Source organism: Diabrotica undecimpunctata, chromosome 2 (assembly GCF_040954645.1).
Source record: "Diabrotica undecimpunctata isolate CICGRU chromosome 2, icDiaUnde3, whole genome shotgun sequence".
NCBI classification, from domain to species: domain Eukaryota; kingdom Metazoa; phylum Arthropoda; class Insecta; order Coleoptera; family Chrysomelidae; genus Diabrotica; species Diabrotica undecimpunctata.
The window spans coordinates 170,209,986-170,234,848 of record NC_092804.1 but is presented as its reverse complement, the minus strand read 5'-3'; the positions used below and the strand labels follow the sequence as shown (position 1 = coordinate 170,234,848).

The 24,863-nt window shown below is 33.2% G+C and overlaps 1 protein-coding gene across 2 annotated transcripts in view; it reads left to right on the top strand.

Moving 5' to 3' along the window:
- The window catches only part of Marf (Mitochondrial assembly regulatory factor), a 31,241-nt gene extending 7,625 nt beyond the window's left edge, over positions 1 to 23,616 (top strand). For both annotated transcript variants that reach the window (XM_072523971.1, XM_072523972.1), the window contains exons 6-11: positions 1,591 to 1,874; positions 4,303 to 4,479; positions 7,100 to 7,447; positions 11,741 to 12,024; positions 13,937 to 14,117; positions 18,769 to 23,616. In XM_072523971.1, coding sequence (XP_072380072.1) covers positions 1,591 to 1,874; positions 4,303 to 4,479; positions 7,100 to 7,447; positions 11,741 to 12,024; positions 13,937 to 14,117; positions 18,769 to 18,949 — 1,455 coding nt within the window. In that variant the 3' untranslated portion in view covers positions 18,950 to 23,616. The remainder of the gene's footprint in view (positions 1 to 1,590; positions 1,875 to 4,302; positions 4,480 to 7,099; positions 7,448 to 11,740; positions 12,025 to 13,936; positions 14,118 to 18,768) is intronic.
- Positions 23,617 to 24,863: the final 1,247 nt, after the last annotated feature.

Sequence of the window (24,863 nt, the reverse complement as noted above, 5' to 3'; positions counted from 1 at the left end):
GTTTCGTTTTAGGTGTGTCAGGTCTTGTTGTCTCCACCGTGTGTGTTAATATAGGTCTAATTGCTGCTTTATAGATTCTTGTTTTTGTGTCTTGTCTTATGTGTTTGTTCTTCCAGATTGTGTCATTAAGAGATCCCGCTGCTTTACTTGCTTTTAAGCTTTGTTATCATACTTCTTCTTCAACATATCCGTAACTAGTTATATCTATTCCCAGATATCTAAACCTTGCTTCCTGCTTTATTATTTTCCCATCAATTTCGTGGGTATTTAGATGTTGTCATACATTTGTTTTTTTCTGCTGATATTATCATATTGTATTTCTTGGCTGTTGTATTGAAGACGTGTGATAATCTTTGGAGCTCGTCTTGTCTCGCCGATTAATGCGGCGTCGTCTGCATAACATAATGTTTGGATCTCTTTGTTTCCCATTCTGTAACCATGACCTTTACGTACTGTTTATATTATTTCTTCCATTATTATATTAAAGAGAAGTGGGCTTAACGAGTTACCCTGTCTGACTCCGCTTTGTAGTGGTATACACTGTGTTAGTTTTCCATTTATCTTTGCCTGCATTCGATTATGGAAGTAGATGTTTTCGATGGTTTGTATGATATTGATGGGTATGTTTCTTTTATACAGTAGGTTTAAGACGTCTTCGACTTGGATGCGATCGAAAGCCTTTGTCTGGTCTGGAGTATTTAATGTTTTGTACTTCATGTAGACCTCTCGTTTCTCTATACTTTTTTCTTTTATTTCTTTTCTGAACCATGGTGTATTGTTGTTGTTTCTTTTGTTCAGTATGACTTTGCGTTTCCCTACAGCTTCTGTTGCTGCTTCTTCAATGTTGTTTTTAATTTTCTCCCAGCTCGTGTTTATATCTTCGGATTTGTTTTAGCTGTATTTTCTGTGCTAGCCTCCTTTGGTACATTTCTCTTGTAGAGTCGTTCCACAGTGATTCTACATTGAATTTTTCCTCGGTGATTTCCTGTAGAAAACGTTTTTGTGTTATTTTCATTCTTATTTTTGCAAGAACTCCATGACTGATTTTTGAAAAGGATTACAATTTTCAAAACGTTTTCGATCCTATCAGACCATCATTAATGAAATCTGAAAGTAAATAATCCCACTTCAATATGATGAATTAAAGGGAATAAAATTTTGATCGTTAATCTAAAAAACATGTGTTATAATTACTTAAACATTTGCAAAAAAGCCACTTACAAAATGGAATAAAATCATTTTAATTATGTTTTAAAAGTTGAAAAAATTAAAACGATTTTTTCATGACCGAAAAGTTTTGAAAATTTTAATTCTTTGGGATATTTTCATTATTTCAGTAATTTTACTAATGTACCAATTATACTAGAAGTGTTTATGTACTGCATTGGAAGTTTTTTAACCTATGGTATACCACCAACCACTGGCGGACTGGGCATTCGCGGGTTATAATTTTGTATGTTTTGTTTTATTATCTCTCAGTATTGTACCTTAGACTCAGGACGAAGAGTTTGATCCTTCGTCACTTCTTTTATAGTTTTATAATAATGTATTTATGATTTAAAATTATTTACTAATAATGTATTTATATAGGTCCGGAAACAGCATCAAGAACGAGCAGTAGATTTCCTCGTCAAAGAACTAAAAGTGTGCACTCCCAAAGAGGCCGAAGAACGAATATTCTTTATTTCTGCCAAAGAAATGTTGCAAGTAAGGATGGCCGAAGGAAAATCCAATTCGATATCCCTACCCGAAGGTTTCCAAACCAGACATTTTGAATTTGAAGACTTCGAAAAGAAATTCGAAGAATGTATTTCCAAATCTGCGGTTAAGACGAAATTCGAACAGCATTCGCAAAGAGGGAAATATATAACGAAGTGAGTAATAACAGTTTTTTTCAGTTTTGCTTTATTGCTTTTCAAAATATGTCCCACCAAGATCGATACACTTTTGCATACATTCAAACCGATTGGTAAAACAGTTATTCCAGTCTTTAGTTGGCACCTGCAAGAACGTTGTTTTAAAGGTATCGATGGCTTCTTCTGGCGACTGGAAACGTGAAGAAGTCGTTGGAACTTAGGTCGGGTCTATACGGTGGATGGTTTAACAATTCGATGTTTTAAAGCTCTAAAAACTCTATTGTCTTTTGGGCAGTGTGAGCACTTACATTGTTCTGATATAGGATGATTCGCCTTGGGTGTTGCTTTGTCGGAGTTTCACGAAAAGTTTCTAAAGTATTTGTTGCCCCATGACCAGCTTTTGACACAAAAGTTGCGAGCATTTTTTTACACACTTTGAGAACGGATCACCTTTGTTGGTTTTTCCTTATCATGAAACACCCACACAGCGGAATGGCGTTTATTTTCCGGTTCGTAGGAGTAAATCCAAGATTCATCACCACTAACAATACTATATATATATATATATATATATATATATATATATATATATATATATATATATATATATATATATATATATATATATATATATATATATATATAAAATAAAGTTTTATTATGAGGTTGCAGTCATTAATAGGGCAGGAAAGTGAAACTCTTTGTTCCTTATCAAGCTTTCGCAAAATTTATTTGCTTCTTCGGGATATGCTAAAATATGGTATCAGTAAATACAATGAAATTATAATTAAATTGCATTATATAAAACTAGTACAATAAAATATATAATAATAAACCTCATAATAAAACTTTATTTTACATAACGTGTCAGTCAATACCTAACTACTTTATATATATATATATATATATATATATATATATATATATATATATATATATATATATATATATATATATATATATATATATATATATATATATATATATATATATATATATATATATATATATATATATATATATATATATATATATATATATATATATATATATATATATATATATATATATATATATATATATATATATATATAACAAGCGAGTCTTCTACAGCTGGCGCCGCTTCTCGCATCCTAATTTCCAGCGTTTTCTGTCGAAGCAATCTTCAGTTGTTAGATCTCTGGTGGTCATTGCATCGTCGACATCGTCTCTCCAGGATCATCTTGGTCTACCTCGTTTTCTTCTAGTTGGCGGAGTCCATTCTTCTATTTTTTTTTGGCCATCTATTTTCAGGCATTCTCTGAAGGTGTCCATACCAGTTAAGTCTTAACTAACAATACTATAAACGTTTTTTGAGCTTCCTTTATTGAACCGTTCCAATGTTTTTCGACACCAATTGACGCGAACCGCTTTTTGCTCTCATGTGAGCAAATGAGGGATCCAACGGTTAACCAACGGGAAACCAACATCTTAACACCCAATTCTTCATAAAAAATTTTTTGGATCGAGGTCTTTGAAATGCCCAAAGATGCCTCTATCTCCCGGTATATTACACGGCGGTCATCCTTAATTAGCTGACGAACCGCATCAATCTTTTGCTGTGTGACTGCTGTTTTGGGTGGACCTGGCCTGGATTCGTTGCTGAGACTGGAGCGAACACGTTTAAATTCGCAATACCAGCGGGAAATAGTTGACCGGCGTGTTTCATTCCTAAACACAGAAATCATTTCAGCGAGACATTGCTGTTGGGATAATCCTCTCCTAAATTCTAAAAAATTATTGCTCGAAAATGTTCTGGGATAAGCAGAGGTTGCGACGGTTGGGCATGGGAAAATTTTGTATCTCAATAGCAGTGTACGCCACGCCCCTCCGCATGCGCAGTAGCGACTATCCAGCAACACACACTGACGTTACAAGTCCCGCCCACTGGTGTCACAAGCCTCACCCACTGGTGTCACAAGCCCCACCCAATGGCGTCACAAGCTCCATCCACTGGTGTCACTAAGCTCCGCCCACCACCCGCCCTGCCCCTCCAATGAAAAATGGTTACATGATGGCTGCCTCTTCTTCTTTTCGGTCTGTAAACTGGGACAGTACGTCTGCCAATTCCTCTTCTTTTCGGTCCGTCACAGTTATTCTATTTTTCGGTCAATGAGAGAAAAAACAAAGATAGCGTCATTGCCAAAACGGCATTACAGCCAATTTTCGACCGACTTGCTAATTTTTAAAATTTACTGTATCTATACGACTTGTTGTATCGCAATGAAATTCTCGATTTAATATCAGAGTTTTTTTAGTATCATAGATTTTTTTGTGAGATGTAGCTACATTTTGTATAGTGTTCACCGAGTTTGGCGTTTTAAGTTGAAGCCAGAATGACTTTATAGTTAAATAATGTATATTTTTCTGTTTCATATTTCTCAAATGTTTAATGGGTTATTTTTAGCGAACTACGCGACATATTGGAAGGTATATTGTCCGATGCTTTGAAATTAAAAGAAGATAAATTATGTCAACGTAAAGAACTAAATGACAAAATTAACTATACGGAACAGCAGTTAATGGTGGTAACTCAAGAAATGAAGAAAAAGATACACAGTATGGTAGAAGATGTTGAACAAAGGTAAGAATTCTGGTATTCCTTTTTATATTTAACGATATATTTATAAGTTTCTATTTTGCATCGAATTTTATACATCGTCGGAAGTTAAAGAAGTAAATAACTATTATGGGATTGAATATCTATCTTTCGAATGGTTGATACAGAAAACGTTTTATATCGATATAACGATGTTTTTAGTCATTTTTAAATATTTTTATTTTTTTATTAATATTCCCGATATATTTGAGAGGTAGGGTTAGTTAATTATTATTATTGAAGTTAACACACAACTTTTTCTGCAAAAATCAGAATGCCACCTCTCACTTCCAAATGTAGACGCTTTTTCACAGATCCGCCCTACTTTATTACAGTCGACTAGCGTTAATTCAAAGCTGCGAGAATTCGAACCTCTCTATAATTCAAAGTTATCACGAGTTCCCTACAAAATCTCTTTATATTTCAAACTAAATCAATACATTTTTATGCACTTTGTAATTCGAACGAAAAAGTCATTGCTATATAACAAAACGACGCATTAATTCGAACTCATTGGCGTCCAACACTCGACAATTCAAAGTTGCAGAGAGAAAGAGGCGGAAAGATTGTATGTATCAACGCGCTTTTGTTTTTATTATGATTAATTTGACTACATATTTGACACACACTTCTCACGAATTAGTTTGTTTAGTTATTAGTTACTGTTACTCTTTCGTTAGTATACAGATTAAAATTGTGTTAGTCATGAGCCCTAGAAAGTATAAATGTTGACGATTGCTGAAAAGTAAAAGTTAATACAAAAAACAGAAGAAGGTGAGAAGAAAAGTGATGTTGCAAAAGAATTTAAGATTCCTCTGAGTACTCTCTCAATCATAATAAAACACAAGGAGAAAATTAATGCTGCTCAAACTGCTGGAGTACGGAAAATAACTACTAAAGGTGAATTTCCTCGTCTGGAAGAAAGTCTGGTCATTTGGCTAAGGCAGTGTAGATGACAAAAAGTGTCTATTAGCTGAAACTTGTTGAAGGAAAAAAGCAAAAAGAGTTCCCGTCTACTCTAAGCATCAAAAACTTTGCGAAAAGTGAAGGGTGGCTTACAAATTTCAAAAAGAGAAATGGAGTTGTGTTTAAAAAAGTTTGTGGGGAAAGTGGAAGTGTGGATGATGCAGTTTGCTTAGATTGGCACGGCAAATTGAAGACATTGATTGAAAACTATGATGCCCGGGACATTTTTAATATTGATGAAACTGGCTTATTTTTCAAATGTTTACCGGATAAGACGCTTACTTTTAAAGATGAAAAATGTCATGGGGAAAAACATAGTAGAGAGGTTGACAGTTTTACTTGCAGTAAATATGGACGGATCGGAAAAACTTAAACCCTTAGTGATAGGAATGTCAATAAAACCGCGATGTTTCAAAGGTGTGAAATCGTCTTCTACGGATTATAGTGTTAACAAAAAAACTTGGATGACGACAGAACTTTTTAACAATTGGCTTTTAACAGTTAATGGGGACATGAAACGGCAAAAGCGGAAGATTTTACTATTTTTAGACAATTGCACTGTCCACAACAGTCCTCCTACATCGTCCAACGTGGAACTCTACTTCTTTCCACAAAATACAACTTCCAAATTGCAACCATTGGACCAAGGGATCATCCATAATTTTAAGACGTTCTATCGCAAAGAAATTGTTAAGCTAGTTTTAAAATCTCTCGACAAGCAGCTAACTGCAAATGTCACGGTTCTGACAGGTATTTTACTGATTGACAAGGCATGGAGAGGTGTAACACCCCTAACGATTCTCAAGTGCTTCAAAAAATCCGGTTTCTGAAAAGAAGATCAGGAAAAATCTTCCAATTCCTATGGATGATGAAGAACCAGCAATAGAACCATTAGTTGACATCAGCGGTGTGAGTTTTTCTGACTTTGTTCAAGAGGATGAAGAAGTTGCTGTCTCAGGTTCACCAACCGATGGCGAAATTTTATCTGCGACAGATACGAATGAAAAAAGTAACGATGAAGATGAGTAGGATACGTCAGAACCTTTGGCAGAGGTGTCAGTGAAAGAAGCAAGATTCTCATGCGATAACTTACAAACCTTCTGCCTACAAATCGAAAGTGATGAAAAATCATTTCAGGCACTTTTTCTCTAAAAAGAAAAAATTATTGAGCAGTCTGTGCAGCAGCAATGTGCTTTGAAGCAAACCAGTATAATACAGTTCTTTCAAAAGATTGATTAATTCACATTATAAATAATGTATGTACACGAATGTACCTCTAAACTTTTGTCATCATTATAGAATAGCTGTTAATAAATAATAATTGATCAACACACAGATTTCGAACCATTTGATATTTCAAATACTCAATAATTCGTATTATTTTAAGAGTCCTTCGAGTTTCGAATTAACGAGGGTCGACTGTATCTCTATAATGGGAATAAACCCAAATTTTAAATTAAAATGTTTATTCTCATTAAATACAGTAGTTTCAGAACAATATTAGATTTTGAGGTTAGGAGCTTTCGATACCAACTTTGTTGTTACCTTCATAGTAGAGATAATACTTTAACTTCAATTTGTTCTTACTAACCTTTTTCGTTCTCTGTTATCACAAGTGCTTATTTGGTTTACGTTTTAGGGTTTCAAAAGCGCTAAGTGAAGAAATTCGCAGATTAAGTACGTTAGTAGACGAATTCAATCTACCCTTCCATCCAGAACCGTTAGTGCTCAACGTCTATAAAAAAGAACTTCACCTTCACGTTGAAACGGGGCTCGGTTCGAATCTGAGAGCTAGATTATCAACCGCGTTGGCCCTTAATATGGAAGCTAGTCAGAAAGAAATGACGGAGAGAATGGAAGCTTTAATACCCGAAAGTCATAAGATGGCGTCCAGCGTTGTACTGCCAAGAAGACAACCTTTCGAAATATTGTACAGATTAAACTGCGATAATCTGTGTGCAGATTTTCAAGAGGACTTAGAGTTCAGGTAAGGTACTTTCTAATTTTATATATATATATATATATATATATATATATATATATATATATATATATATATATATATATATATATTTAGTGATTCTACAGTATTCACTGCCTTCCCTCGCTCAACCGTTTCCATCTCTCTCTGTTGTTCCATTCTCCATCGTTTAGGCCTCTCTTACTCATGGCGTCGTCTACTTCGTTCCTCCAGCATTTTCGGGGTCGTCCTCTTTTCCTCCTTCCTATGGGGCTCCATTCGATTATTCTCTATATCCATCTGCTGTCACTAGTTCTTCTTACATGTCCATACCACTTTAGTCTTTTTTGTTCTATGTATGTTAGTATGTCTGTTTCTATTGACGCTCTTTGCTTTATTTCGTCATTACTTCTCCTATTCATTCTTGTTACTCTGCAGCATCTTCGCAGGCATTCCATCTCTGTTGCTACTATCTTACTGCCGTTTTTCTTGGTTATGATCCAATTTTCAGCCCCATATGTCATAATACTTAGCACTAATGTTCTATAAATCTGCGTTTTTGTCTTCATATTTAGGTGTCTATCCCACCATACTGAGTTAAGTTGTCGTATTGCTGTTTTTGTTTGTTCTAATCTTTGTGTAATTTCTTCCTCTGTTGTTGCCTTTTTCGTGATTATAAACCCCAAGTATTTGAATATATCCTTTCCTTTGATTGTTACGTTGTCATCAATCTGTAGATCGTCTATGTCTTCTTCACTTGTAATTTTTTTATCACACATATTATATTCAACATATTAGAACAATATTTCTTTCGTATGGATCGAAATTGTTTGCAAATGGATTTCATTATTTCGGTAATATATGATTATAAATAGAAGAAACCCTATAAATCTGCATATAATTTCCTTATTCTCTGTAATTTATTGATAGTTTGGTAATGAGTTTATAAAACATATAAATCTCTACATTTAATTGAAAATTGTAATATTGTACCAAAGAATATAGGACGCATATATAGCATTTTTCATATAAAAAAGCTTGCACGTCATTCAAGATTTACGTCGTCAGAACCCTACAGCGTTGCCAAAACATCAGAATAGTTAGTAAGTGAGGAATTTTTAAAATGTCAACTATTTGTCAAACTATTATATTATTCACAGTAAATACACTTAGTTTTAAGACTACTGCAACACACTAAAATACATAAGAAAACATTTTAATACAAAATTATATATTCTAAATTTTAAACTTACCTCTTTTAGGGCTTTAATAGTAAAAAAGTTCCGCCCTTATTTCTTGTTCAAAATAATCTACCTTATATGACAGCTTATCAGCTGTCTACAGACTATTTATTTGTTTTGGCATATCACAATACACAACAATAATTAGTTTTTAAAGCTATTTAATATGTATTTATAAATCCAATTTATTAATATATAATATATTATGATCAAATTGTGTAAAAAATCAAAACATAAACAAAATTCCCACTATAAAAAAGCGGTAACACTTTATACACTTTTACCACACGCTCAACTGTCAATAAAATTTGAAGTATTTCCGTATCAGTTGCGTACAATTGTCTAATATATTTAATTAAAATTATTATTTTGTGGAATATTAGATTTAAAGAGTTATGTCATAAAATTTATATTATTAATAATAACAAATGTTTTTGGTTATTTAATCAATATAATTCTAAAATTACCAATATAATGATGATTACATTTTTCTGATTATTATACCATGTTGACGCCTATGAAAGATCGAGTAGTTTCGTATGGGTTTCGTATTATTAGCTGTGTTAGGACAATTTGAACTCTAAGGTTGATGTTCTGGAAATTTTAAATACAAGTGACGTCACTTTGTATAAATCGTGACGTACAAGTGTTTTACTTTGAAGAATGGTATAGAAGAACAGTTCAAATGAGCGATTTGGTTACGGTTATTATACTTCCAAACCATCCTTAAGAGGGCAACTGCATAAACTCAAACCGTGGCCGTCGGCTTAAAACCACCATGAAAGATATAGTTAGGGGGAAGTGGGAACGGAGTACGAACGGAGCCATTTATTTAACTTATGCATCCACGCTTAATAAAATTTCGATGCCATTGATTTGCAAACTGTCTTTTTTTGTTTTTTTACACAATAAAATCTTTATTTTTAATATATTAAATTGTTCAAAGTTTTAATTTTAATACTTAAAAAGGTATGAAATTTACAATATTCAAAGTATTTATTTTTTTTATTACATGTAAATAAAATTTTATAACTTTGAATTAAAAATAGGTTTGTTCCCACACTACGAAAAACCGTTACGTAACTTTTTATTATACTGTTTTCCTGCCCAAAAATTTACGAAACATTTAAAAAAATTTAGACTCTTTAGATGGATCTTGATGGTTTCTTCATCAGATAAGATATTTCTCGGGACGCGAGTGAGGACCATGGGGCGCTTGGGCATATTATTTGGATCAATTATATTTAACTTTGCTCCCTCCCGAAGGCCCTCAATGGTCTTTACCACTTTAGTCGTCCATTTTTTTATATTCTCGTTAACACAGTTCACCCACAGGGTCTCTTCGCTAAACGATGTATGTTTTATGGAACTGCAGAAGTTCATTTTGACCTCCGATAGGAGCCTCATCAAGTGCTTGCTCCAGTTTGTTAATGATCAAATTTGCTTGAGCTCGATCTAGATGAGTATCAGAATGGTGTCTGTGGGCTACCACCATTCTGAATACTTTTGTCACGGTGCTTTATGACCTAGTCTGCTCTTTAGAGCCTCTTGGTTTCTTAGCAATTCTGTTACGAGGGCGGTGATGGTATTCTCCCGAAGTCTCTTTTTATTCTCGGGTGTTGCTGATTTGGTTTTCTTGGGATTCGCTATGGTCCATGTCACAGAGTACAGAGTCGGCTTAAGGTCGGCCATAACATTCTGTTATTTGGATTTGAATTTTGTTACTTGTTTTTGCAATCTTCTACTATTTTTTTTTTAGTAAATTTTTATCTAAATAAATCTGTTACCTAATTTTTCTCTTATATTATTTTATTTGATTTGTTTGTTTCTTTCTCTTCAGGACGAATTTCATATTTTACTTTCAACTTAATTTTTTTGAGGTCAAGTTTTGCTTGATTTTTAAATGGTTAATTTTATAGGGTCAATAATCGTAATTTTTTATAAATAAATATATATTTATTTATTTTTTGAGATTTTTTACTGAATTTTTCCAATTTCTGTATTTCAATTTCATCCATTCAGGAAATATATTCCCAAAATGTCAAAAACAAAGCTCCCATTGATTTTCTGTAATCCAGGAGTATCCAGGAAGCCATTGAGATCGAACAACACCCGAGTGTTTCAATAAAAAATGACTGCGATTATCGGTAACAGGCAGATTACATATTCAACTTATATTTATATTTTTCTTATTTAAATTTTCATGCATATTAACCACCCCTCGGTTTGCCCATAAATTTGTTAATTTTATACGGATGTTTATCGTGATTTTTTCGTCGTGTGTTTAAAAGATTTTTTAAATTAATTTTTCATTGCTCATGACATTTTTTTTTTTTACTGAGTTTTGCAATTTCTATTCGTATATTTTAATGGCTAGGGCAGAAGCAATAGGCCCGGGGCAAAAGCAACACTTGTGATTGCGGATATAAGATTTTGATGCGGAATTCGAAATGCGGTTTGGAATTTTTACAGAATGATAATTACGAAAAGTGACAGATGAATGTCTTCTTCCTATTGATTTTATCAAATTAGGGTTCGCCTGAGAAGCAATTGAGATCGGACAACAACCCGAATATCTTAATAAAACATGACTGCGATTATCGGTAACAGGCAGACTTACTTATAGCTCGCGATCTTGGAAATGTATTCCAATGTATTGTGAGAATAACATAAAAAAATATGTTAAATGAACATTTCAGCATATTCAACCCATATTTCTATTTTCGGTTTAGATTTACATTGCGTTTAACCAATATTCGATTTGTTCTTTTGTTTGTTTTTTTTAATAACATAAATTGTGGGATTAACAATTTATAGATGTTTCCTTTTCCTTTACTGAGTTTTGTATTTTTTTATTCCTGAAATGTATTCTCAAAGTTGCTAAATTAAAACTGCAATGTATTTCTCAAAACAATGATTATCTGAGGAGTCCTCAACACCCTGGGTGTCCTAATAAAAAATGACGTTGATTATCGTTAACATACAGACTTAGACCCGACCATATCTTCCACTGTGTGCTGGTATTGACGTAAAACATTGCTTGCGTATTCAATTCCTATTTTACCGTTTTTTGTTTTAGGTTTTCGTGGGGATTAACCAGCCTTATTCAGAAGTACGCCGGTAGCGGGGCCAATTTCCTAGCACTGAGAAACAAACGGGAGAGCCCTACTAGCACACATATTCCTTCAACTCCCACAGATGTCGTCGACGGCAGATTGCTCTACGCCAGCACCAGCATAGACGAGTGGTCGTTGCTCTCGAGGTTAGCCATTATGGGAGCCTCCTCGCAGGGCACAATGGGCGGTTTACTGGTAGCAGGATTTTTGTTTAAAACCATAGGCTGGAGAATTCTTGCTATTACTGGTGAGTATATAATAATTTTTACTAATACATATATTTAAAATGGGCATTAATGACGTAGACAATCGTCACAATCATTTTGGAAATTAGCTCATCTGTCAATTCTTTTATCCTTATTAATACTTCAAACGATGTATCTGTCCAAAAAGCGCCAACCACAATATCGACCACCAACGATAAACAAAAGGTAAAGTTTTCTTAGTTAGCAGGAATTCGAAATTTAATAGGATTGCCAGTGAGTTGTTGTCTTAGTTTCGATGCAGTCCAGAAGTTCCTGAATGCTAGTAGTAAAATACTTAGCAATTGTGTTACCTCGAATAAAAAGAAGCAATTAAAACGAGCAGTTCATGAGCATACACTCGGGTAACATGTAAACGAAACCAACGTGCAGTACATCTATTGATAAAAAAGAGAAAAAGTTGTGGTTATCTATGAGAAAATAACAAATGATCAGGTCGGTATATGAGGGATTACGTAAAATTTAGTATTTTGGGTTAGCAAATCATCCTTTGTTCGATCTACTCTGTACAGTAATATCAAATTATATTCTTTGGCTCCTAACAGAACCTTTATTGGACCTGTTTCATTAAAATTTGTATCCGCCAGGACTAAATTCCTATGGTTCCTTTCTTTTATCTGTATCTGCTTCTCCGGTAGATTCTTTGTTATTTTTCGTAGCACAAGGTCTTCGGTCTTCATTTCAAATTCATTTTTGAAATGTGCTTCCAAGTTTATTGTCACGCTCCATTTCGACGTCCTTTGATACTCATTGTAATTTCCAGACATCTGGACGTGAACAGCCTCTCTTTTTATTCCGAGACTTGTAGCGGCCTGCTCCGTAATGAATGATGACTGCGAGCCTTGGTCAATCAATGCTGTCATCAATTGTGAGTTTCCTCTTGAGTCTCTTACTCGTACTAATGCAGTTGCAAGTAGCACTTCTTCATTATGATAACTTAAACAGCTCACGGTATTCTCTCGTCTCCTTGATAATGCGTCGTAACTGTGTTACTTCTGGTCCCACTCGATTTGGGTCTATTTTGTGGCCTTCTGTTTTCAGAATTCCTTCTGTTATCAAACTGACCTTCTGACCCACTAACATTGGGTCTATTTGGTGGCCTTCTGTTTTCAGAAGTCCTTCTGTTATCATACCACACTTTTGTCATGCGTAGCAATGAATGATGCTGTCCATTACATTCTGCACATCTATGAGAGGAGTGGACTGTATATCCATAGGTCGCTGGTTCAGATCCGGTTCGAAGGACCAACGGACAAATTCGAATGTAATGATAAGTTCGAATTGTTTCTGAATTCCCTGTATCCGATTCTTCTCGATCGACGATGATAAAATAAAGTGTTGAAGTCGAGCAGTCTATTATAAATTTTTACCTCAACAACAACTAGAGTGTAATTATTCAGTAGCTGTCAATAAAACTATATTTTACTCCACGACTTCAACATTTTATTTTATCATCATCGATCGAGAAGAATCGGACATAGGGACTTTAGAAACAATTCGAACTTGTAATTACATTCGAATTTGTCCACAGTGTCTTTATTTTTTCTTACCTGCGCTGTAGGGTTCTTTAGCTGTATTTATAACAATATCTTTGAAATAGACTCACAATTGCTGTAAATGCTTATTCTGTATAATTTATTTTGTTATCTTCTATTTCTCTGAAAGTTTTTGGTTTGTGTAAGTGATATAGTTTTGTATTTTACGAAATGTTATTGTTTTTTATGTTGTCCATTTAAATTTTTATTTATTTTTAATTAGTAATCTAAGTCACAGATTGAAAAATGTTAATTAAAACGGTATTCGATATATTTAAATAAATAACTCATTTTACAGTTTGTGATCTACCGAAAAATTACAAAGTAAATGTTATTAGTTTCAAGTGGTCCTATATTTTAGGTGCAATGTATGGTTGTCTCTACCTGTATGAGCGTTTAACGTGGACAAACAAAGCAAAAGAAAAAACTTTTAAAAAGCAGTATGTGCAGCATGCCTCCAAGAAATTAAGGATGATCATAGATCTTACATCCGCCAATTGCAGCCATCAAGTCCAACAAGAACTAAGTGGTACTTTCGCAAGGTTAGTTTTATATCAGATATTTAAAAAAGTTTTTATTCGGTTTTTTATTATTTTACAAAAAATATAGTTAATCTGACGTGTTCGGTTGAAACATCAGCTTCCTTAGAATACAAATATTAAACCAACTATTTACGTGTGCAAACCATCAATACTTTTGTGTACTAAGCACATTATATTATCTTTGTTTATTAAAAAGCAGGTCAGTATTTTTAAGGTTACTTTCTAAAATTTCTAGGAAGTCAATTTTTTTTGTCTCTGTTGTTTGTGTAAAATTTCAATATTCCATTGACAAAAATAGTTCTATGTTTAGTATTGCGTTTTTAAAACTTTTTTCTGTCTGGCCTATGTACACTTTTGGAACTGTATTACTACTGATCTTATATACTAAACTTCCAATTCTATCATTGTAAATATTATTTTTTATGTGTTGACTTAAAGAATTGTTACACCTACGATTCAAACCAAATACATTTCATAAAATTTTTACTTATTAGTGTTACAAAATAAAGCTATTTAATTATCATCTTCCTAAGAAGACAAATATTAAATACACCGTTTTCGTGTTGTTGTTTATTAAAAAGCAGGTCAGTCTTTTTCAGTTGGTTACTTCCTAAAATTTCGAGCACGTCAATTTTTTTTTGTCATTTTGTTGTTTGTGTAAAATTTCAAAATTATTCCATTGACAAAAATAGTTGTATGTTCATGTGCGTTTGTACAACTTCTTCCTATCTGAACTACGCATACTTTTGGGACTGTATCATCAGTGGTCTTATATATTTCTGAACTTCCACTTCTATCATCTTTATCTACATTATTTTTTATATGTTCACCTAAGTTTATTTATTAGTGTTACAAAATAAAGCTGTTTAATATTATTACAAAAAATTAACAGATCCTCTTTAATTACCAGTTTTTAATACATACACTACATATATTTCCTACTTAGTTTGTGACATAACAGATGATGTATAATTCGTCCGCTATTGCCCTCTGTCCTTTTAAGAATCTGTCCTTTCTCTATCTCTCTTTTTCATGTAAATTTCGTTGATTTATTGGTTTGTGATTTATTCTTCTTCTTCCTTCTTGTATGTAGGCTTTAAAGCCTGTTTCTTCTTCAATATTAGCCTCCTAAATTGTTTTAATTATCGCACCCTCTTTTTCTTGGTCTGCCAATACTTCTTCGTCCATTTGGTGACTTATCTCGTGCTATTCGTACTATCCTATCCTCTGCCATTCTACTAATGTGTTCATTCCACTCTTGTTTCCGTTTTGTCACCCATCCATTTACGTCTTCTATATTGCATGCTCTTCTTATGTTTTCACTTCTTTCTCTATCCAACAGACTTTTCCCTGATATTCGTCGGAGTATATTCATCTCTGTTATTTCTAGTAGTCGTCTCGTTTTAGATGTGTCAGGTCTTGTCTCCGCCGTGTATGTTAATATAGGTCTAATTGCTGCTAATTACTATTTAACTGGGAATAAGCCACAATTAAAGGTTAAAATACGTTTATTGACGTTTCAATTTCCACTTCGGAAATCGTTCTCAAAATACTTTGAGAACGATTTCCGAAGTGGAAATTGAAACGTCAATAAACGTATTTTAACCTTTAATTGTGGCTTATTCCCAGTTAAATAGTAATTAATTTAAAATGCCACAAGAAAATAGCTTCAGAACAATATTAATTGCTGCTTTATAGATTCTTGTTTTTGTGTCTTGTCTTAGGTGTTTGTTCTTCCAAATTGTGACATGAAGAGATCCCGCCGCTTTACTTGCTTTTAAGCTTTGTAGTCGTACTTCTTCAACATCTCCGTAACTTCTTCTTCTTCTTCTTAACATGCCATACACCAAAGTGCGTAGGCGACTATCTCATTACTAGAATTCTGTTCTTGGCGGCGTGACACAGCTCGCCTGTATTGTGTATTCCTGTCCATTCTTTAATATTCCTTAACCAGGATAATTGTTTGCGGCCGGGTCATCTCCTACCTTCGATCTTCCCTTGTAGGATTAACTGTGGTATTTCATATTTTGCTCCTCTCAATATGTGCCCAAGGTAACCAATCTTGCGTTTTTTAATTAATTCAAAGAGTTCTCTTTCCACGCCGGCTCTCTTAAGGACGTCATCGTTTCGAACTCTATCCACCCAAGTTATGCGCATCATTCTTCTGAATGACCACATTTCAAATGCTTCAAGTTTGTTGATAGATGTTTTTTTCAAAGTCCACGTTTCCATGCCATAAAGCGAGATGGACCATATGTAGCACTTGACCATTCTGTAGCGTATTTCGAAATTTAGGTTTTGATTACATAGGAGCGGTCTGAATTTCACAAAAGCCTGTCTTGCCATTTGTATTCGGGTTTTTATCTCTTGTTGTGGATCCGATTGGTCATTGATTGTGGTGCCAAGGTATGTAAAAGTTTTCACGCGTTTTATGCGATCGTCACCTATGCATATTATCGGGTTTTCTGGAGGGTTTCTGCTAATGACCATATATTTCGTTTTCAAAATGTTGATTTTGAGGCCATATTTTTTACCTATGCTATTCACCCTATCAAGTAATAACTGCTGATCTTCCAAATTATCAGTTATAATCACTGTGTCGTCCGCATAGCGTCTCTGTGTCTCCGTAACTAGTTATATCTATTCCCAGATGTCTAAACCTTGCTTCCTGCTTTATTATTTTCCCATCAATTTTTATATGTATTTAGATGTTGTCGTCTAAATACCCACTACGATCCATGTGTTCGGTATATCAGTGTCGAGGTCTTTTATGTGGGTTGTATTATTAATTCATTGCTGATATGTTCATAATTCCATACCCCGACCCAGGAAGTCAGTATTGTCTACTTTAAGACTGTCTGGTTTATTGTATAAGAATAACTCTTACATTCGACCCAGCTTATTTTGTACCATAAAGGAACGAGAATATTTGTTACCAGATGTTCAAAATGATAGCGTAGCGTCCGACGACCACGCATCGCGTCTATTGCCCGTTCAGGCAGACACTATAGTGTTGGGTTCCGGATAGAAAATAAGAAGTGACCTTCCCCTCTATTGATATTCTCGGGATACTTACGGCTTTCTACCGAGTCACGAATTTTTCTGAAATAGAATTGGACGAATATGGGTTTTCTCAAAGAGTATAGAATGTCCTGTGTTTTGGCAGAGTTCTGTCACTGCAAAATGGGAGAAAAAACGTAACCTCCTCGTGAATATGGTTTTTTCGTGAATACTCACCACAAAGGGGAGGAGGCAAAAATTTGTAAATTTTCCTAGTAAAGGCTATAACGGAGTGAATTTATGGAAGAATGGTGATATGTATAAAAGGATTGGGATCATAGTGAGGCAACAATTTGTGAATATTGTAATAACAGTTCTGATAGAAACTCTATGTGTATTTGACGGAATATATTTATAATATTCTTCCAATTTTTGGGCTATAATGTTGACCAACTCAACTCAATGGAAAACTCAACATCGAAATTAGAACTAGAGTATTGAGATGCTACGTGTTCTCTGTCCTGTTGTATGGAGTTGAGGCCTGGACAATTACAGAGCCGACATAGAAAAAACTCATTAATTTTGAAATGTAGTGTTATCGAAGAATGTGGAAAATATCTTGGACACAACACATAACAAATGCGGAAACACTACGAAGAATGAAAAAAGATAAAGAAATACTCAACACTATAAGGAAAAGAAAAATGAGCTACTTTGGTCACATACTAAGAAACGAGAAATACGAATTGATGCGGCTGGTCATACAAGGGAAGGTGGAAGGCAAAAGAGGACCGGGGAGAAGACGCACGTCCTGGCTGAAGAATCTGAGACAATGAAGTGGGAAAACGTCAATAGAACTTTTCAGAATGGCTGCAGGTAGAGTGAAATGGGCCTTGATGATCGCCAATGTCCTTAGGGATGGGGCACGTTAAGAAGAAGAAGAATGTTGACCAGTCAATAATGTATATGTAGAAAATATGTATGGATTATGCTCCCTGTTTATGATGTGTATTGGATTTGGCGATTCCATGTTGCAAAGTGATTTAGACAGATTCACTTTTCACCTCTGGATACATGGAATATTAAAAAATGATTAGTTAATTCTGACCGTCGGTGGAAGCATCCGGTTTAATATTTAAGAGGTCTGCATTTAAATGCGATAAATAATTCTAATGGTAAGTCTAAATCACACCTCTACGTTAGAGTTAACATTTCGATTTTTCTTCTATGCACATCAAAAAGTATACGTAGGTCAGACAGTAAAAAGTTATTAAAAACGAATAACTGAATATGAAGCTAATTTTCTCAATTGAAAAACTAATTTCATAGTCGCCAAATGTTTAACTATAGAAAATCATAAATTTTGTAATTTTACTTGCTTAAAAATACTGGCCGGATTCTTAACGAACAAATAGATTTTGAGAGCTCACCATTACTGTATCTACCAGGTATTTAGTTAGTTGGTATACCGATTGTTAGCACATAAAAATAGTAAAAAAATATTTTTTTGAAGAAACTGATTTATCAGCAAAACATGAAGATGTGGGAATTTAAACAGTGTTGTTTTGTTATATTTTTAATATCAATTTGCATGCAGCCAAGTAATTCCATAAAGATTTTTTATTGTTAATGAAACACATTTTCCTTTTAGATTGTGCCAAGTTATAGATGACACCACCAGTGTGATGGACAAACAATTAGTAGAATTAGAACAAGAATTAAACCGTTTAGAAAGTGCAGGTAGTAAGGCTAAAGTGCTGAGAAATAAGGCAAACTATCTAACACATGAATTAGAACTATTCGATAAAGCGTACCTTAGGATGACTCACTAGAAATGATATTTACCAAGTTAGATTTTGACTTAAATATTGGTATTTAAACGGCTGAGTGTAGCGAGAATATGAAAGAAAAAAAATGGAAATATGTATATCTATATTTATTTTGTTGAAGAAACCTTAACAACAACTGCATAACAAATTTATTTACTTAAAAGAATCTGGTACTAACCTTGTTGAGGTTTCTGATTATTATCTTATTTGATCAATTTTTTCTGATGATACCTCTATACACGTAGCCTAATGTTTTGTGATAGATTTAACATTATATTTAAGTAATTATACCTTATTATATATTACATTTTATTCAGTTAAACGTTTTTATATTCGGAAAGATAAGAACCCAGGATGTGACATTTCTGCTAACTTTGAAAGGGATCTCTATATCCTAAATGGATAAATCAAAACGTTTGTATACGACAATATATTACATTAACATAATTCTTTATATCCTTGCAAATAATATCAGAAATTTGATTTTTATTTCTAAACTTACAATTTTTCGCAACCAAAACTTGATATTTTTAATATAGATGGTGAAAAAGTAAATTCTTTCGGTACTTTTACTAAAGGAAAATATTTGTATTTTTGTCAATAATAATTTGTACCCTTAGAAATAACTTAGACAAAGAGACATGGATCACCCATTTTGCTCTTTTCAAAATCATCCTCAATATTATCGGATTCAGGTCTGGAGATCTTTTAGTCCAGTCAAGCACAACCGTTTTATTTTCTTGTTTGAATGTCCCAAGAGGTATGAGATTAAGGCAGGGAACCATATTATCTTGAAATGTGACTCATAGTCCGGTAAAATAAGGATGCAACCTCGGAATGAAAGATAATAAGCTGAAAATTTGCATACGTCTTTATTTTGATGGTATAAAACTTACCTCAAAAGTCTCATATAATCACGTGTCCGCGCCTTAAGATATTAAAGGTCAAAGGTCACGAAAATGAGTTTTCTGGAAATATCTCGTTTCCCTTATACTTTATGACATTTAAGGTGGTAAGAAAAATTGTAGAATGGAAAATTCTCTTCAATTTTTGTCTCAAGTACTTTTATGTACCTTCAACCCTTCTTAAGATAGAGCACAAAGAGTGGGGGACCGCTTACCTGTGTATACGGTAACGCGAAGTCAGCCAGTAGGATTCAATAAATAATAAGTTATATAGTTAATTATTCACTTAAAATACTATTATTATCATTAAATTTTTATTATTTATTATTTAATAAACTATATTTATAGATATTAATTATAAAATATATATTTTTTATATAATATTTATTTTATTTTTAACAAACACAATATTAAATGAAATATTTCAAATGAACTTTAATGATATTTTTAACAGCTGTATATACGATAAATTAAGATCAAGTGCAGAATTCAACCATAATCATTTTTATATTTAATTAAATACTGAAAAAATCATATTTATTATTTTTTTAAATTATATATTTATTTATTAATCTAATAATCGATTTATTAAAGTTACAAATATAATATATATTCTTTTATTATGTATGGTTAATATTTTTGTATTAATTTTCTTCTTCATCGTCTTCTTCTTCTTCTTCTTCCTCTGACTGCTCAATATCGGATTCATCATCATCATTCTCGTTTATTAAAGTATCAGAATAAAAATATTCAAGAATATCAGGTGCATATTCACTTTCTTCATTGAAATCATCTGAAGTTGATGAAGCGTTTAGACATGATTGTCCATTACACTGCCCACAAATTAAAGTACATTGCAATCCTGATTTCCTGCATCCGCAATTAGAACCACAACCTTTCTTGCAATTGCAAAATATTGTATTAAGCTACTTGACCACAAAACAAGCAAGATGTTTTAAAATCAAATACTTCTTCTCGTTTCTTACGAGGTGGAGTTGCTGCAGTTGAAGTTTCATCCTCTTCTGCACGTCGCTTCGATGCAGCAATTGAATGTTTACTTATATACACTTTTCGACACTCAACATGCACCATCACAGAAGTCAAAGTATTTAAATAATTTATATGACCGTCATTTCTTTCAATACTTTCAGTTTTTAATGTTTGTAAGCCACGCACAACACTCACAGAGACACCTTCTGATATTAACTTGTTACAAATAAAACACAAATCAGCCATTGCAATTAAAAATATTCACTCAAAACTATACGTCTGTCGATGCTAAGATGTCGTTTTCAACTGAACGATAAAATAAATTTTTTTCGGTAAAGAAATACTAACGCAGAGAAATAGCTCTACCCTACCATTCCCATCATCAAGTGAAATATCCCTCCACCGCTAATGTGCGTATATACATAGAAGTCCCAAACTCATTCGCCACGGTGTGTAGAAAGTCATATTAACAAAAAACCGGTTAGGTCATATATAACAAAGGAGCATCTGCTACAGCTTCGCAGAAACAGCAACCGCCGTACAAGAGATTTGTATTTCGAGATATAATATTCGTAGTAATATGGACGAAAAGTATTTTATTTAATATTGTATTTTTGTTAAAAATAAAATAAATATTATATAAAAAATATATATTTTATAATTAATATCTATAAATATAGTTTATTAAATAATAAATAATATAAATTTAATGATAATAATAGTATTTTAAGTAAATAATTAACTATATAACTTATTATTTATTGAATCCTACTGGCTGACTTCGCGTTACCGTATACACAGGTAAGCGGTCCCCCACTCTTTGCGCTCTATCTTAAGAAGGGTTGAAGGTACATAAAATACTTAACATAGGTAACATAAAAGTACTTGAGACAAAAATTGAAGAGAATTTTCCATTCTACAATTTTTCTTACCACCTTAAATGTCATAAAGTGTAAGGGAAACGAGATATTTGCAGAAAACTCATTTTCGTGACCTTTGACCTTTAATATCTTAAGGCGCGGACACGTGATTATATGAGACTTTTGAGGTAAGTTTTATACCATCAAAATAAAGACGTATGCAAATTTTCAGCTTATTATCTTTCATTCCGAGGTTTGCCCCCTTTTTTGCCTTATTTTACTGGATTATCAAACTATTATCTCTGAATCCACTTGTGAAAAAAATCTCGAAAAATCTATTCTAGAAGATATTACACAGTTTTTGGATGTATTTAGGGTTCAATGATTAATTTTCACTTGTTTTAATTACTCTCTCGAAACATTGAAAACAATGATAAAATGCGTTAGGCTTTCACGGTTATCGTCTAACATGTTAAACTGTTTGTTCGGGCTAATAGGCCGTTGTCTTCTAAGATTAGTTCTCGATGTTTCGCCAACACTAGGGGTTGGCATCTTCTGGAGATGTTACTGCTTCGCTTGTAAGTTGAAACTGACGCCGCGTTGTACTGCGGAGGCCATCTCTCGGAGTAACATCTCCAGAAGATGCCAACCCCTAGTGTTGGCGAAACATCGAGAACTAATCTCAGAAGACAACGACCTAACAGTTTAACAAATTGAAAACAATGACTTTCATCTTGTTGATCATTTTTTTTTTCATTATATTAGTGTTAACCATGAGCGGCTTATATCTTACAGTTCAGTCATAAAAGTCAAAGCTTACAGCTAACGAACTTCTTGGAATGTTTTTAATTACATATTAGTAATGATTTTTCCAGAAACCGCTTTTAGAAAACTTCCTAAACATACAGAAATTATATTATTTGTTACTATTTCGTTACTAAAACTCAAGGGCTGACGATGGTTCATGCCCTGGTCAGAAAACCAAACTAACTTAGTTTGGCTTAGTTTCAAGATGGGTCTGCTACTTAGACTGGAATACGCTGGTCTATCGGAACGACCTATGGATGAGCGGTACGGCAAGATATGAGAGCTCACTGCTCGGCATTACTCCTCAGTAGATCCCTACCGGAAGAGCGAGTATGCTTAAAAAACTATCGACTTTCAGTAATCAGTTCGAAAAGCATATGGGTTTAACTAATATTCCACATGATTAGCTTGATAATATCGCAGATGATCAAGTCCTGGATCGACCTTTAAATGAAAATGTAGATATTGAGTTTATAAATATATAAAAATACGAGTAATATACGAGAATTATTTCCTTTTGAAAGGTTAATGACCCACCCTCCGTAGTATTAATCCTTCAAGGAAAATCGTAATTAAAGTACGTTGTGGATTTTACCTTTAAACGACAATGGAATTTCAACTATTTTGCAAATAATAAACGTCAGTGCGTGACATTCATGTAATTACGCTATTAACAATCTACGCATTATTATAAATATAAACTTTTGTAAACATATTGTATTGAAATTTTATTTATACGGTTATAAACAATAATTGAGGTTATGTATATGTCAGCTATGCCACTTGTGCAAGTGGCTAAAATCTCAACCCACGTTATTTTGATTGTACAACCTACTTTAATCAGGTTTTTTTTCGACTGCACTATAACAATACGTTCTTTAAATGTTTAATTCGTTATGAATTTTCCAGAACTCAGTGTTTAATCTCAGGTCATTATTTAACGTCTGCCCGCACTATTTTTACGTGAAATAAATCCCCATAACGAAAACTTAATAAATTAATGATTGTACTAATATAAGAAAGGATCTGGTGGATCATTTCCTAAGTAGCCAATATTTGTGAATTTGTTGTTGATGTAAATAAAACAATTATTGTTGGTTTTTACAAAGAGTTTTATTTTTATGTTCACAAAAATTCCTATTAACAATAACCTTGAAATTAAAAAAAAATACATGAATTACATGTAAATCCTTAAAACAAATTTAGCAATATCTCGCCAGCAAAAAGATTTACCATTCACCCATATAACGCAGCAAAAGGAGAAAGTGCAGTAGTAATAAAGGATTCCATCAGTTGTTATCAAGAGAAAGGATTTCAGTCCAGAGAATTCCAATCTACAACTGTCAATGTCGTAATTAAAAAGTATATTATATCTGTTGTAGTACTGTAATATCTTTAATATTTTACAAGAGTAAACTAGGTATATCAATCTTCTTATGAACCTTATAGGAAAAAGATTTATTATTTAAATCGGAAGACTTTACTGTAAAGTTTCCTCAACCTATTGGCAGACTGGCCCAAACAAGATGCTAGATTTAATACACTTTTTCGTTGCTAGAGGCATTGCGTCTAGTTAATAAAGGTGAGGACTGAACTAGTATTAGAATACATAACAAAAATTACTGAACTAAGAAGACTACTGACGAAGAAGTTAGAAATCACTAGTTATCACCACAAGAATCAAAGGAAATATATATAAAAAAAAATACGAAAGCTAATAGCCGCAAAAGAAGATTGCACCGTGTTTGACAAGCCCTGAGTTATGCAGAAAACATCAAAACTTAATAAACCGATGCAAATTTAAAGACTAGAATATTTACTTCAAGAAAAAAGGCATAAAAACATGAGAAAAACACATATTGACACCAGATCAAAGAATGTACAAATTTTCAAAACTGTAGGACTTTTCCGTCAAGAATTTTAAGTCAAATAGGAGTCTTCTTTACAATAACATGCTGTACCTATTGGATGTTGACCTTCCTACCAAGTTTCAACGCTGTACAATTTTTTCTTCAAGAAAAAAAAGGCATTTTTTTTAATTAGGGTTCTTTATACCAAGAGGAAAGTATGTACCAATTTTCAAGACTCTACGAATTTGGTATAAACATTAGAAGGAAGAGAGATCTATTGACTCCAAATTTAATAGGGTTTTTTCTTACACTAAAAGGAACCTTCGTACAGTTTCAAGGCTGTGCAACTTTTGTTTCAAGAAAAAAAGGCCTATTAACCCTACATTTAATACGGTTCTTTATACCAAGAGGAAACTCCACCAATTTTTAGGAATTTTCCAGCTTTCGTTTTGTGTCTTCTGTCATCACTCATCACCCATGTCTCGCATCCATAACAGATCTATCT